This window comes from Rhinatrema bivittatum, chromosome 2 (genome assembly GCF_901001135.1).
Source record: "Rhinatrema bivittatum chromosome 2, aRhiBiv1.1, whole genome shotgun sequence".
Lineage (NCBI taxonomy): Eukaryota > Metazoa > Chordata > Amphibia > Gymnophiona > Rhinatrematidae > Rhinatrema > Rhinatrema bivittatum.
Genome location: NC_042616.1, coordinates 623,568,043 through 623,583,387, shown reverse-complemented (window position 1 = coordinate 623,583,387; position 15,345 = coordinate 623,568,043). Strand labels below are relative to the sequence as shown.

The 15,345-nt window shown below is 44.7% G+C and overlaps 1 protein-coding gene across 2 annotated transcripts in view; it reads left to right on the top strand.

Annotated features, from left to right (window-relative positions):
- Positions 1 to 15,345, top strand: part of PRKDC (protein kinase, DNA-activated, catalytic subunit) — a 683,602-nt gene that overhangs the window by 113,934 nt on the left and 554,323 nt on the right. For both annotated transcript variants that reach the window (XM_029591248.1, XM_029591249.1), the window contains exons 13-15: positions 5,096 to 5,264; positions 5,419 to 5,468; positions 13,579 to 13,716. In XM_029591248.1, the coding sequence (XP_029447108.1) occupies positions 5,096 to 5,264; positions 5,419 to 5,468; positions 13,579 to 13,716 (357 nt within the window). The remainder of the gene's footprint in view (positions 1 to 5,095; positions 5,265 to 5,418; positions 5,469 to 13,578; positions 13,717 to 15,345) is intronic.

The following is a 15,345-nucleotide window of genomic DNA, read 5'->3' as shown; positions in this document are numbered from 1 at the left end:
AACTCCTTATCATATACCATATTATTCATAATATTATTTGTTACCGAATATTAATGGCACCACCTATGTAAATTATGATCTACATTTTTCTTTGATATAGGTGCCCTGTTGTAAACCGTTATGATGGTAAATAACTTAATGACGGTATATAAAAACTCTTAAATAAATAAATTCAGTTTGAATTGCCTTATTTATTGCATTTGAGGACAGTTTCTCTGTGCTGTGTCCTGCAGATCTCAATATGTTGAATTAAATTGCCATTGTTTTAGCAAAGTTCGTTTCATCACCTTGATGGTCTTTTTTTCAGTGATATGTGCGTAATCTGTTACCAGAACATGGTCCTTGACCACATTCAGGAAAAATTCCTATAAATACATATTAATGTATATATATGCAGGTCCTCAATATTTTGCTCACAAACTTAAATAAGATGCAAAACAATTTACTTAAGGCATAATCGCTTTTTAAATATTGACCGCCTCAGATTTTGGCTCTTTATTTTTGCATATAAGATTTTAGTACATACTGAAACATGCGAAGGTGGCAGACCTCACGCGTCACCTAGATAGGATTTTAGACAGTGCTGGGGAGGAGCCGGCTTTCATGGTACATGTGGGCACCAATGACATAGGAAAATGTGGGAGGGGAGGTTCTGGAAGCCAAATTTAGGCTCTTAGGTAGAAAGCTTAAATCCAGAACCTCCAGGGTAGCATTCTCTGAAATGCTCCCTGTTCCACGTGCAGATCACCAGGTGCAGGCAGAGCTCCGGAGTTTCAATGCGTGGATGAGATGATGGTGCAAGGAAGAGGGATTCAGTTTTGTTAGGAACTGGGGAATGTTTTGGGGAAGGGGGGAGTCCCTTCCGAAGGGATGGGCTCCACCTTAACCAGGGTGGAACCAGACTGCTGGCGCTAAAAAGGAGATAGAACAGCTTTTAAACTAGAACAAAGGGGAAAGCCGACAGTCGCTCAGCAGCATATGCTTCGGAGAGAGGTATCTTCAAAGGATACTAATGATGCATTAGAATTAGGGCATACTGACGGTGAGGTTCCAATAATAAGAAAAGTAGTCCAAGTGCCTGTAACTAAAAACTCATCTGAGCTAAAAAAAATTCTAACTTATCCCTATTAATTAAAAAGCAGAATGAAAATACAAATAAAAAACAAACTTTGAAATGTTTCTATGTTAATGCCAGAAGTCTAAAAAGTAAGATGGGAGAATTAGAATGTATAGCAGTGAATGATGACATAGACTTAATTGACATCTGAGACATGGTGGAAGGAGGGCAACCAATGGGACAGTGCTATACCGGGGTACAAATTATATCGCAATGACAGAGAGGAGCAACCGAGAGGCGGTGTGGCGTTTTATGTCCGGGATGGCATAGAGTCCAACAGGATAAACATCCTGCATGAAACTAAAAGCACAATTGAATCTTTATGGGTAGAAATCCCTTGTGTGTTGGGGAAGACTATAGTGATAGGAGAATACCACCGTCCACCTGGTCAAGATGGTGAGACTGACAGTGAAATGCTAAGAGAAATTAGGGAAGCTAACCAAATTGGTTGTACGGTAATAATGGGAGACTTCAATTACCCCAATATTGTCTGGGTAAATGTATCATTGGTAGATGCTAGAGATATAAAGTTCTTGGATGGAATAAATGACATTTTATGGAACAATTGGTTCAGGAACCGACAAGAGAGGGAGCAATTTTAGATCTAATTCTCAGTGGAGCACAGGATTTGGTGAGAGAGGTGGTAGGGCCGCTTGGCAATTGTTATCATAACCATTATGATGGCGAAACCGAATGACGGCATACAAAACATATTAAATAAATAAATAATATGATCAAATTTGAATTAATGACTGGAAGGGGGACAGTAAGCAAATCCACGGCTCTCGTGCTAAACTTTCAAAAGGGAAACTTTGATAAAATGAGAAAAATTGTTAGGAAAAAACTGAAAGGAGCAGCTACAAAGGTAAAAAGTGTGCAAGAGGCGTGGTCATTGTTAAAAATAAATAAATAAATAAATAAATACCATCCTAGAAGCACAGTCCAGATGTATTCCACACATTAAAAAAGGTGGAAAGAAGGCAAAACAATTACCGGCATGGTTAAAAGGGGAGGTGAAAGAAGCTATTTTAGCCAAAAGATCTTCATTCAAAAATTGGAAGAAGGATCTAACAGAAGAAAATATGATAATGCAAAAGCGTTGGCAAGTTAAATGTAAGACATTGATAAGACAGGCTAAGAGAGAATTTGAAAAGAAGTTGGCTGAAGAGGCAAAAACTCACAGTAAAAACTTTTAAATATATCCGAAGCAGAGAGCCTGTGAGGGAGTCAGTTGGACCGTTAGATGATCGAGGGGTTAAAAGGGCATTTAGAGAAGATAAGGCCATCGCGGAAAGATTAAATGATTTATTTGCTTCGGTGTTTACTGAAGAGGATTTTGGGGAGATACCCGTACTGGAGGGTAATGATTCAGATGGACTGAATCAAATCACGGTGAACCTAGAAGATGTGGTAAGCCTGAGTGACAAACTGAAGAGTAGTAAATCACCTGGACCGGATGGTATACACCCCAGAGTTCTGAAGGAACTAAAAAATGAAATTTCAGACCTATTAGTAAAAATTTGTAACCTATCATTAAAATCATCCATTGTATCTGAAGACTGGAGGATAGCGAATGTAACCCCAATATTTAAAAAGGGCTCTAGGGGCGATCCAGGAAACTACAGACTGGTTAGCCTGACTTCAGTGCCAGGAAAAATAGTGGAAAGTGTTCTAAACATCAAAATCACAGAACATATAGAAAGACATGGTTTAATGGAACAAAGTCAGCATGGCTTTACCCAAGGCAAGTCTTGCCTCACAAATCTGCTTCACTTTTTTGAAGGAGTTAATAAACATGCGGATAAAGGTGAACCAGTAGATGTAGTATATTTGGATTTTCAGAAGGCGTTTGACAAAGTTCCTCATGAGAGGCTTCTAGGAAAAGTAAAAAGTCATGGGATAGGTGGCGATGTCCTTTCGTGGATTACAAACTGGCTAAAAGACAGGAAACAGAGAGTAGGATTAAATGGACAATTTTCTCAGTGGAAGGGAGTGGGCAGTGGAGTGCCTCAGGGATCTGTATTGGGACCCTTACTTTTCAATCTACCTTATAAATGGGCCATGACCGGCCCGCAAATGCGCAGTAGAGCACAGCTCTACTGCGCATGTGCGGGCAAGGACGTCGGTCTCAGCCAGCGTCAGAAAAAAAAAAAACATGGCGGTGGCGGGTGGCAGCGGCGGCGTCGAGTGGCGGCGGCGAATGACGACGAGCGGCGGCGGCCAGTAGCGAGAGGGAGGGAGGGAGGGACTGGGGGAGGGGGGAACGGAGGGAGGGGGAGGGACTGAGAGGGAGGGAGGTAGGGGGTGGGGAAGAGTGAGTAAGTGGAAGGGTAAGAAGTTGTGGAGCAGAGAAAAAGGGAGTGGAGGAGGGCTGAGGGAGATGGGATGGGATTGAGAGAGGGTGGGGAGTGACTGAGGGAAGGGGAGAGAGGTGGGAGTGACTGAGGGAAGGGGAGGGAGGTGAGAGTGAGGGGAAGGAGGCAGTGGGAGACAGAGGGTGAGTAAGACTGAGGGGTGGAAAGGGGGTGAGTGACTGAGGGGAAGGGGGAATGAGGGAGAAAAAGTGTAGGAGGGTGCTGTGTTCGAAAATGGACCGAAAACAAAAATGTAACGTAGCCCGTTGTGACGGGCTTAACGGCTTGTATAGTTATAAATGATCTGGAAAGAAATACGACGAGTGAGATAATCAAATTTGCAGGTGATACAAAATTATTCAGAATAATTAAATCACAAGCAGATTATGATAAATTGCAGGAAGACCTTGTGAGACTGGAAAATTGGGCATCGAAATGGCAGATTAAATTTAATGTGGATAAGTGCAAGGTGATGCATATAGGGAAAAATAACCCATGCTATAGTTAAACCATGTTAGGTTCTATATTAGGTGCTACCACCCACGAAAGAGATCCAGGCGTCATAGTGGATAACACATTGAAATCATCGGTTCAGTGTGCTGCGGCAGTCAAAAAAGCAAACAGAATGTTGGGAATTATTAGAAAGGGAATGGTGAATAAAACGGAAAATGTCATAATGCCTCTGTATCACTCCATGGTGAGACCGCGCCTTGAATACTTTGTACAATTCTGGTCGCCGCATCTCAAAAAAGATATAATTGCGATGGAGAAGGTACAGAGAAGGGCGACCAAAATGATAAAGGGAATGGAACAGCTCCCCTATGAGGAAAGGCTAAAGAGGTTAGGACTTTTCAGCTTGGAGAAGAGACAGCTGAGGTGGGGATATGATAGAGGTGTTTAAAATCATGAGAGGTCTAGAACGGGTAGATGTGAATACTCTTCGGATAATAGAAAGACTACGGGGCACTCCATGAAGTTAGCATGTGGCACATTTTAAAACTAATCTGAGAAAGTTCTTTTTCACTCAGTGCACAATTAAACTCTGGAATTTGTTGTCGGAGGATGTGGTTAGTGCAGTTAATATATCTGTGATTAAAAAAGGATTGGATAAGTTCTTGGAGGAGAAGTCCATTACCTGCTATTAATTAAGATGACTTAGAAAATAGCCACTGCTATTACTAGCAACGGTAACATGAAATAGACTTAGTTTTTGGGTACTTGCCAGGTTTCTTATGGCCTGGATTGGCCACTTTGGAAACAGGATGCTGGGCTTGCTGGACCCTTGGTCTGACCCAGTATGGCATGTTCTTATGTAACATGGCACAATTAAGGTACAATGAGTTTAGTCAAATGATGACCATGTGTATCATCTTTTAATGTATCGACACCATAGAAAATGCACAAAGGTAAGAAAAGGATGGATTTATTTGGTAACATTTTAAAAATAATTTCCTCCTTTAACAGGAATTCTTTCCTTCATAGAAGGTCTCCTAGAGGTATGCAATTCTGGTTTGTTTGTTTTTTTTCTCCTGTGGTTTGAAGTATGAAAACATATTAAGGTATTTGAAAGCTTGTTTTCTGACTTTCTGGATCTAATTGGATATCTGTTTTAATTCTATTACAGATCCCTGAAGTGTATACACCTGTTCTTGAACGTCTCCTGGTAGTGCAGATAGACAGTTTTTCACAATACAGCGCAAAAATGCAGTCAACTTGTTGCAGGTCCATCATAAAGGTGTTCCTAGCTTTGGCAGGAAAAGGGCCAGTTCTCTGGAATTTCATTAGCACTGTGGGTGAGTTTAGTGTTGACTTTTTTTTGTCTTTCATTGGAAACTATTAAACACTATTATGAATGAGTGTGGAGCACTATGCATATATGGCCAAAAATGTTTGAATTGTTTGATACTGCTTTTAATATATTTTTTTCAAAATAATTCTGTCTTTCAGTGCATCAAGGAGTAATCAGAGTCTGTTCTAAGCCAGTCGCTCTTGGAAAGGCAAGTTATTTCTTGAGCATGTCTCCATATTTAAGTATTGTAGCACAAGCAAGTATGTATATTAAAGGCAAAATATCAAATATATATATTTTTTTAATTATAATTGACAATTTTTTATTAATATATAACCACATTAATAATACATTGTCAACAAGTAGAATTATCACATGCAGAATGACAAATATGAGGCAGTATAGTAATACATGCTACCGATGAAATATTGACTGCAGGAACAAACATCCTTATTTGTCTTTTACATGGATCAACGCCATCCCATCCCCCTATCCCACCCTACTTCCCTCCCCCCATGTGGACCCTCCTAGTGTTCCAATTCCTCTTTATGCTTGGAGATAGAGGGTAATCTGATACCATACTCTGCGATATTTAGAAAAGGTGTCCCTTCTGATTGCCGTCAGTTTTTCCAGCCTCTGTAAGTGTTACGACTGTCGCTGCCCGGCGTCTCCACTCCGCCCTTCTTACCTCTCTGGCAACTCCTCCTGCGGTTGACGGACGTTTGGCTGCCATGGCGTCTGCCTGCCGTCCTCTCCGGCGTCCCCGGTCCAGCTTGGGCCCTGCCTCCTGCCATGCTGTCCAGCTGCCTTAGGGCGCATGCGCTGTGCGGCCCTGATTCAAATACTTTCTTTGGCGCGAACCTCAGGGGCGTCCCCCTGTGATGACGTCACGCATCCCGGATACAAAAGGCCTACACTACTGCTAGCTAATCGAGTTAGCAACAGGTATTCTTACTGGTGAACTCCTTTCAGATGGGATTCGCCCTCCGTACCTAGCTACTCTGCCTCTCCATTATTGGACTTGCTCTATTTGGGGTACCCGCTCCTCGGGGGCCTTCTCTCTTCTCTTTCAGGTCGCTGTCTGGAACCGGTACTCGCTCCTCGAGGGCCCATGTTCCCGGACTTCACTTCTGCCTGGAAGATACCACTGCCTACACCATCAGTGAGCTTCCAACTACTTCTCTCAGAGCTGTTCCCTGGAACCAGGTACTCGCTCCTCAAGGGCCTGCCTTTACTTCAGCTCCTGTGTTCCCTACCGAGAGAAACCACTGTGTGAGTACTCAACCAACAAGGCTCACTATCTCAGTTTCTCTTCACTACAGCACAGCCATTGTGGGATCGCTGTTCCAGAGCCCTGAGGGGCTACAAGCCCAGCCAGGCTTCATCTCTGCTCACTACTGCCACCTCTGGTGGCTCCTCAATACTGTTAATAAAAGATCTATCTGTGTTGTGTGTCCTAAGCTGAGCCTGACCTGTGGCCCCTCACAGGACTTCCCCCACCCCGTGGGCATGGTCAGCAGCCACAGTGTCCAAGGGTCCACCCAAAACCTTACAAACAATAGCAGTAAGTGCTGTAATTTTACTAATAATTGTGTATGGGACGGCGTTGTGTTAGACTTCCATTGAGCCACCACCAACACTAGTGCTGCATTTGCCACATACTGTAGCAGTATTTGCTGCTCACCCTTGTAGCTCTTGTAGCCCTTGTAGCCCTTGTAGCCCTTGTAGCTCACCCTTGTAGCCCTTGTAGCCAAAACTCTGCTGTCAAAGGGACGGGAACACCCAGGACTTTCTCCAGCCACCCCTGACAAGCCTTCCAGAAACTCTGGATGTGAGGACAACCCCACCACATATGAAAGAAAGAGCCTATTTGGGAGCAGTGCTGCCAGCACATAGGTGGGCGGTCCAGAGACCATCTGGCTATACAGGTCGGAGAACAATGCCAGCGATCTAAAAGTTTGTATCTATTTTCCATCAAGACAGCTGACATTGAAACCTGTCCCAGACTTCGAAAACATTCTTCCTGTTGGCTCCTGTCCCACTTGACCCCCAGGTCTGATTCCCAAGCTGTTCCTTGAATATAGTCTTGACCTATAAGTATTTGATATATTTTTGATATATGCTTTTGAACTTTACCTGCCAAAATTCAGTATCCTTCAAAAAGGGAACGACCCTGCTGTAGATCTGTCTCCACTGCTTTGGTACTAATAGTGTTTCAGCTGGGCATATGCTAAAAAGTCAGAATTAGGGAGGCCAAATATCCGTTGTAATTGATCAAATGCTATCACTCCATTATGCCTTATCTGCCCCAGACAAATAAGCCCCAGTTTCTCCCATCGGAGAAATACTGAATTTAATCTCCCAGCAACAAAGTGTCTCAAATGACGGATAGATGAAAGCGGCGAATATTGTTTACTCCGCACCAGTTTGGATTTCCAACATCTCTATAAACGATAGACCTCCAACCAAAACAGGGTGTGCAATGGGACGTCGTGTACCAAAGTTTGTTCTATCTCTACCCACTGTTTGGTCGAGGTAGGGTCATGGCATTCAATTACCGATTGGAATTGAGCGGCCACATAATAGTGTATTATTTCCAACACTAGGAACAGAGCCTTCTCCATCGCAGGACCGAAATCATGGAACTCGTTACCAGAATACTTAAGCACACTCAGCGACATCAAAGCATTCAAAAAGGAACTCAAAACCTGGATTTTCCGACAAACATTCACCGAAGGTGTTGGTTAAACTGATCACTTACACACCTGAACAGTACAGGCAGCCTGGACCCACAGTGTGTGGAGAAACATCCCTACATTTCTGTATGACCTCCCAGCACTCCAAAGTCCCAGAGCTCAGGTGGGTCTCCCCTTGTCTACATCGTCCGAGTCCACCGTATTCCGAGTGAGACGCCTTCCACCTTTCCCCACACGTTGCCACTGGGGCTGATTCTGCACTGATATCTTGACCGGCGGCTGTTCCAGGGTAGAGATGTCGATTCCCACAGCCTGGAGGGCTGGTATAGCCTCCTGCATATTTCTCACCTGCATTGTAATTCCTTTAATCGTAACGGCCAACCCCCACGGGTAAATCCAACGATAGCGAAAATTTTCTTTGCGTAAAAGGGCGGTGAGCAGCTGAATTTCTCTCCGACGTCGTAAAGTAGCCGGCGCCAAATCAGTGAATAGCTGCAACTCGTGTCCCTCCCAACTAAATGGGGACACCTGGCGGGCACAATGGAGCAGGTCTTCTTTTACAAGATAACTATGAAAACAAGCTATTATGTCCTCTATGACTAATTTTTAAACAGGCTTGGGGCTCTTGATAAAGTTCCCGCACCCATGTGGAAAAGGAGCCCCTGAGACCACTTTATCCAGAACCACAAATGAGAAGGGCCAAAATACTCTGTCGAAAGCCTTTTCGGCGTCGATAGTAAGAAAAACTGTTGGGTGTGCAGTCCGCTGAACACTGTAAATCAAGTCAATTAGTTTCCTAATATTATCTGCTGTTGTACGCCCTGTTATGAAACCCGCTTGATCAGTGTGAATTAGCCCCTCAATTCTACATCTCAAGCGGATAGCCAAAATTTTTGCTAAGAGTTTCAAATCAATGCTGATCAGGGATATTGGCCTAAAAGATGCACAATTGGTAGGATCTTTTCCCGGCTTGGGTAATAGTTATCCCAGCCACATTACCATTCGGTAATAACTGCCCCCCACCCCCCCCCCCCCCCCCATCCTGGATCTGATTAAACATTTGTGCATGGGGCCTCTGAGGATATGGTGATATTTTTTTATAAAGCGTGGGGTATATCCATCCAGACTGGGAGCCTTCCCAGATTTAAGGTCCTTAATGACCCAGTCCACCTCATATTCGGAGATGGGTTTCCCCAAAATGTATTGATCCTGATCGGAGATCGTTGGCAGGTCTATCCCCTCCCAGTAGGCCTGAATATCCTCCCTGGGAGCCCTGACCTCTGAGTATATAGATTCCTATAAAATGTTTGAAACCTAGTCCGGATAGCCCCCGGGTCGGTGAGCAATTCTCCTGAACTGGCTTTAATATGATATATCATGGCCTTGAGGCTTCTAGTGCGCAACAATGCCATTCAACATTCAGAAAGAAATTGAAAACCTGGCTGTTCGCAGAAGCCTACCGCTGAAGGATCTCCTCAACCATCACTGTCTCTCATTCTCCCACCCCTCCTTAATCCCTACCCCCCCCCCCTCTTTTCCCTCTCCCCTTCCCCCCCACCCAACCTCACCCTTTCCTTCTCCCACTGGACATACCATGCTAATAACTGCCTAGGATAAATCTATGTTTACGTATCTTATAGTTTTTGTTGATTATATATTTATCTCTCTCTAATTGTTTCTTAGTTTAAATTCTGTACTGTCTTCCATTGCCCAGGTTTTACGCTCCCTGTTTAATGTAACTTTACTTTCTACCTTGATGTTAATTGTTTCCCCTCAGTTACATTGTAAACCGGTACGATAAGACCTAGTCTTGAGAATCGGTATAGTAAAAGAAATTAAATAAATAAATAAATAAATAACTGGTTTGCTAAAAGTCTGTTATCTTTGTTATCAAACTCATAATATTTTTGATATAAAAGATCTAACCGATGCGCTATCGCTGCAGTGTCTAGGGCTGCTATCTCTTCTCGCTTCCGACTCAGGAGTCCTACCCTAACAGAACCTGGATTTTGTTTGTCTGCTTTCTAACCGGGCGAGTTCCAGCAGTAGGGTCTCCCTGCGTTTATTGATTTGTTTTTTATGGTATGTGCCCATACTTATTAAATGCCCCCTAGTAACCACCTTCATACCTTCCCATGCCAATGTTGGACCCACCACCTGCCCCTCATTCAACTCAAAGTAATCTTCCAGGACCTCTCCCACCCTGTGCTGATAGGTTGGCAAGGTCAAGAAGTAGTCATTTAATCTCCAAAATTTATGTCCTTCCTCCCCGCCGTGGCCTACTAATATCCAAAGGATAGGGGCATGATCAGACCAGGTAATGCATTCAATGTCTACTGATCCCATTCTGGCCACCAGATCTTTAGAAATTAAAAACCGATCTATGTGGGTGTATGAGTTATATGAATGTGAAAAATAGGTATAGTTCTGGCTGTAGGGGTAACGTAACCGCCAGATGTCTACTAGGTGACTATCTTTCAGCAGCTGCTTTAATATTTTCCTGGGTTTCCCTTGGCCTGTTAGTCTGACTGGAGGTGTCTTTCCCTGGGTCTAATGAAACATTGAAATCTCCCACGATGACTACAGTATCCCCTACGTAGCCCTCCAACCATTTGTTCACCTCCAGCATCATCTCAGTCTGGAGGGAGAGGGGAACAGTAGACACTAACACTAGGGGTGAATTGTTTAATAGCACCCGCAGGATCAAAAATCTGCCCTCCGGTCCCGATATTGGGCCTGTATTTGCACCACCAGGTGTTGCGCAAACAGAATCCCTACATCCCAATATTTTTTTATGCTTAGGGGCTGGAGCAAAATACTGAAAGGGGTATTTTTTGGAATTTAGTAAGTGTTCATCTCTGCCTCTAAAGTGCATCTCTTGTATAAAGCCTATGGAGGCCTTTAATCTGTGCAGTTCTTTAAATAACATTTGACGTTTATAAGGAGAATTCAGGCCTTTAACATTCTGTGAATTACATGTAATCTCACCCATGAGTCTCATGCTCCCTCTCCCTCACTCCATTGTGAGGAAGCCTTTCCCCTTGCACCCCCATCATTAATGACCGCTCCACTACCCTACCCAACCCCTGCCCCATCCCATTTGTTTCCTCCCCCCACCCTCTTCCCCCCCCCCCTCCCCCCATCCTGCATCTTCCCTCTCCCTTCCATCCCCCAGCCCACCTTAAAGGTAGACTTCAGTTCTGCGCAAATCGCCCCTCACTCCCTCCCCACGATCAATCAGCATGTTCCATACACAACTTCAACGCTAAGAACACTAAAATGAATATCAGTAACCTTCAAACCCACAAACCATTATCATAACAGCAGTTCAATCATTATACTCTTCAACCTTATCTTGACTGAACAGAGTCTCTCAGCCCGCAGGGTCACCCCCAGCACTACCACTCTATTATACTCAGGTTTCTGTGAGGAACAACTTGAACAGAGAGCTGGGGTAGAACTCAAATGATGTATGAGGGTACTTCCTCGCCATTTCCTCTCCAGGATGGAGAAAATGGAGTCCATGCCTCATGCCAGTTTGCCCAAGAGGGAAGAATCATGGCTGGTAGATTGTCTGGTGAGGCGACGCCCCCCCTTCCCTACTCGCTGCCATTTCGGGACGGCTGGCAGATGGGATCTCGACACCTGAGCTTCCCCACGTGGTATTGTGATACCTGCTGCTTGCAGAATAGGAATGGCTTCTTCCAGCGTTTTGATTTGTGAAGTTACTCCTTGAATTGTAAAGGTTAAACCCCAGGGGTAGATCCATCAATATTTAATTTGCTCCGCTCGGAGTGTCTGAGTAACAGATTGTAGGGCTCTATGACGGCGCAATGTAGCAGGCACCAAATCTTGAAAGATCTGCAACTCGTGCCCTTCCCAACTCAATGGACTGACTCTGTGAGCACAGCACATTATATCTTCTTGTATTAGAAAACTATGCATACAAGCGATGATATCTTTAGGAGTATTGCCGGGAGTAGTACCCAATGCTCGATGAGCCCTCTCTATTACAACGTCCACTGACGCTGTCTCTTCTGTACTTTTCCCCGGGGATGCTGTCAGCAATACATGACAAATTTTCCTCACCACCGTCATGGCATCCGCATATGCAGGGATCTCGGGAGACCCCGAATACTGATGTTCGCCCTCCAGGATCGATTTTCCAAGTCTTCCATTTTTAACACAGCTTCTTCCTGGCGTGATTTTAACTCAGCGATTTCATTTGTGAGTTCAGCTGCTTTAGCATGAGTGGAGGTGGTACTAGAGGATCCAAACGTTTTCGACCTTACAGAGAGCAGCCTTTCAGAGGATCTACCTTTAGGTAGGTCTCCGTCCTTTTGCCCAAGGCAGCCCAGACAGGGCTTAGGCTCGGGCGTGGAGCCCCCTGAGCCTCCCAATGAAAGTGTGCCAACTCACTCCCAGGAATGGGAGATAGGGGGTTGCCTTTTTTATCGAAGATGGGTCGAAATCATGTTGGACCAGTGGGTCTTGGAGGTGATAAGAGATGGCTATGCATTGGAGTTTTGCAGTATTCCTCGGGACATATTCATGGTGTCTCTCTGCAGAAGAGGCAGTCAGTGGAGTGTACTTTGTCAGGACTCCTCAGTGTAAGGGCTGTGGTCCCAATGCCCATGTCTCAAGAAAATATGGGCCGATATTCCATTTATTTTTTTGTGCCCAAGAAGGAGGGCTCCTTTTGCCCCATCCTGGATCTCAAGGGAATCAACCGTCATTTGAGTGACTCGTTTTTGCATGCAAACCTTGCGCCCAGTAATAATGACAGTGCTGTCGGGAGTTTGGCATCCTTGGATTTGTCAGAGGCGTACCTGCATATTTCCATCTGGCTAAAGAATCAACTATTTCTGCACTTCATGGTTTTGGAGCATCATCATCATTTTCGATTACTACCTTTTGGTTTGACCACAGCACCCAGAACCTTTTCCAAGGTGATGATGGTGGAGGCAGCAGTGTTGAAGTTTGGTATTCTGGTCCACCCATATTCAAACGACTGGCTGATTCGGGCCCAAGAGAACCTCCGGGTGTAACACAAGGTTGGGAGGTGAACCTGGCCAAGAGCAGTCTTCAGCCATCTCAGTCACTACAGTATTTGTGTTTGGTTTGACACAAAGCAGGGCAGGGTGTTCCTGCTGAATGGTCATATTCAAAAGCTGATGGCACAGGTGCATCTATTGATGAACACAATATGCCCGACAGTGTGGTCCTATCTACAGGTGCTTGGATTGATGGCAGCAACCCTGGAAGTGGTGCTGTGGGTGAGGGTGCATATACGTCCTCTTCAGTGCATGCTGCTGTCTCGGATCCCACAGTCTCAGGACTGTTCGATTCAGCTTCATCTCCCAGTGGAAGTCTGCATACTCCTGCAATGCTGGTTAGAAGTGGATCATCTTAGAAAGGTGGTTTCCCTAAGATAACCGGACTGGCTAGTACTCACGACAAATGCAGTAGAAAGCTCATCTGCATACTGCTCCCAGCATCCCCCTCTTTTAGCTGTAATTTAAGTCATTTAAGTGTGGCTGATTGGAGATAGTTGGCTGCACAATATGTATTTTTTAAAATTGTTTTTGGTGTTTTTTGATTAATATCTCTCATCTTTTCTAGGAGGGTTATGGAAAAGGAAGTCCTGATTCTGAGGAACCACCTGCAGCTGAAGTGGTCCAAACAGGGAAATGGAAAGTACCCTCATACAAGGATTATCTAGATCTTTTCAGAAATCTGCTGAACTGTGATAAAATGAAGGTACACTATTCCAGTATGTCAGAGATAATATAAGTTGCCAGTATTTCTACAAATTAAACATTGTCCGTTTATTTTTGTATATATTTTGATTATAAATTTAAAATGCAGCTTGTAGAATCAACTTGTCTGTGGCTTGGGATGTGTTACATCATATGTTAACTCCAGTCATTCAATTACTTCTCCAGTCTGTAGACTATTTGCTTCTATCAGGGCATGTGATTAACCTCTTCCTTCCTTTCTTTATCCTACTGTGTTCTAGCAGAATTGGATTACTTCACATAGTGACCTTTCTCCTGTTGTCACTTGTTCGTAAGCTTTTTTTTAATAACATACTTGATTCTCTGTTTTCATGACCACAGCTCCAATGTTTTTTTTGGGGGTTTTTTTTAAGCTTTGTCTGTTTTTATTTCACTCCTTAGAATAGTCAGCATCATTTGAGTATATCTGTCTAAAGAATGTAATAGACCAGGGGTCGGGAACCTTTTTGGTTGAGAGAGCCATGAATGCCACATATTTTAAAATGTAATTCCGTGAGAGCCATACAAGACCTACCAAATTAATTTACTACAACCTCCTACTCTCCTGACTCCCCCCAAGACCTGCCAAATTAATTTACTACAACCCCCCACCCTCCTGACCCCCCCAAGACCTGCCAAAAGTCCCTGGTGGTCCAGCGGGGGTCCAGGGCTCGCAGACAAATCTTTAATAAAAAAGTAAAAATCTAAAAAAAAACCCCACCCTCCTGACGCCCCCCAAGACCTCCAAAATTAATTTACTACAACCCCCCACCCTCCTGACCCCCCCCCCCCCCAAGACCTGCCAAAAGACTCTGGTGGTCCAGCGGGGGTCCAGGAGCGGTCTGGGAGCGATCTCCTGGACTTGGGCTGTCGGCTGCCAATAGTCAAAATGGCGCCGATGGCCCTTTGCCCTCACTATGTCACTGGGGTCGACCAATGGCGGCGGTAGCCCCTGTGACATAGTAAGGGTAAAGGGCCGTTGACGCCATTTTGATTACTGGCAGCCGACGGCCCTTTGCCCTTACTATGTTACAGGGGCTACCGCCGCCATTGGTCGACCCCATTGACATAGTGAGGGCAAAGGGCCGTCGGTGCCATTTTGACTATTGGCAGCCGACAGTCCGTCCAGGAGATCGCTCCCGGACCGCTCCTGGACCCCCGCTGGACCACCAGGGACTTTTGGCAGGTCTTGGGGGGGGTCAGGAGGGTGGGGGTTGTAGTAAATTAATTTTGGAGGTCTTGGGGGGCGTCAGGAGGGTGGGGTGTTTTGTTAGATTTTTACTTTTTTATTAAAGATTTGTCTGCGAGCCCTGGACCCCCGCTGGACCACCAGGGACTTTCGGCAGAGCGGCATCTAGTTATGCTAGAGGCATCTCACATTGGAGTTATAAAGCAAGGAGTTATGAAACAGTTTTCTTTCATTCAGGGTTTTACCTTTTTTTCCCCCCTGCTCGTCTGTGGGAAATTGTTAGCATTTCGTTAGGTTTGTTATGTGGCGAATCTTGGCTTGGGTACAGGTCAATACTAGACTGCGGGTAGCACTCCAGGTTATGTGCCAGTGGAGCTTTCTCTGTCTCCATCTGCTGGAAGGGCGGCATAATCCCAGGAGTCT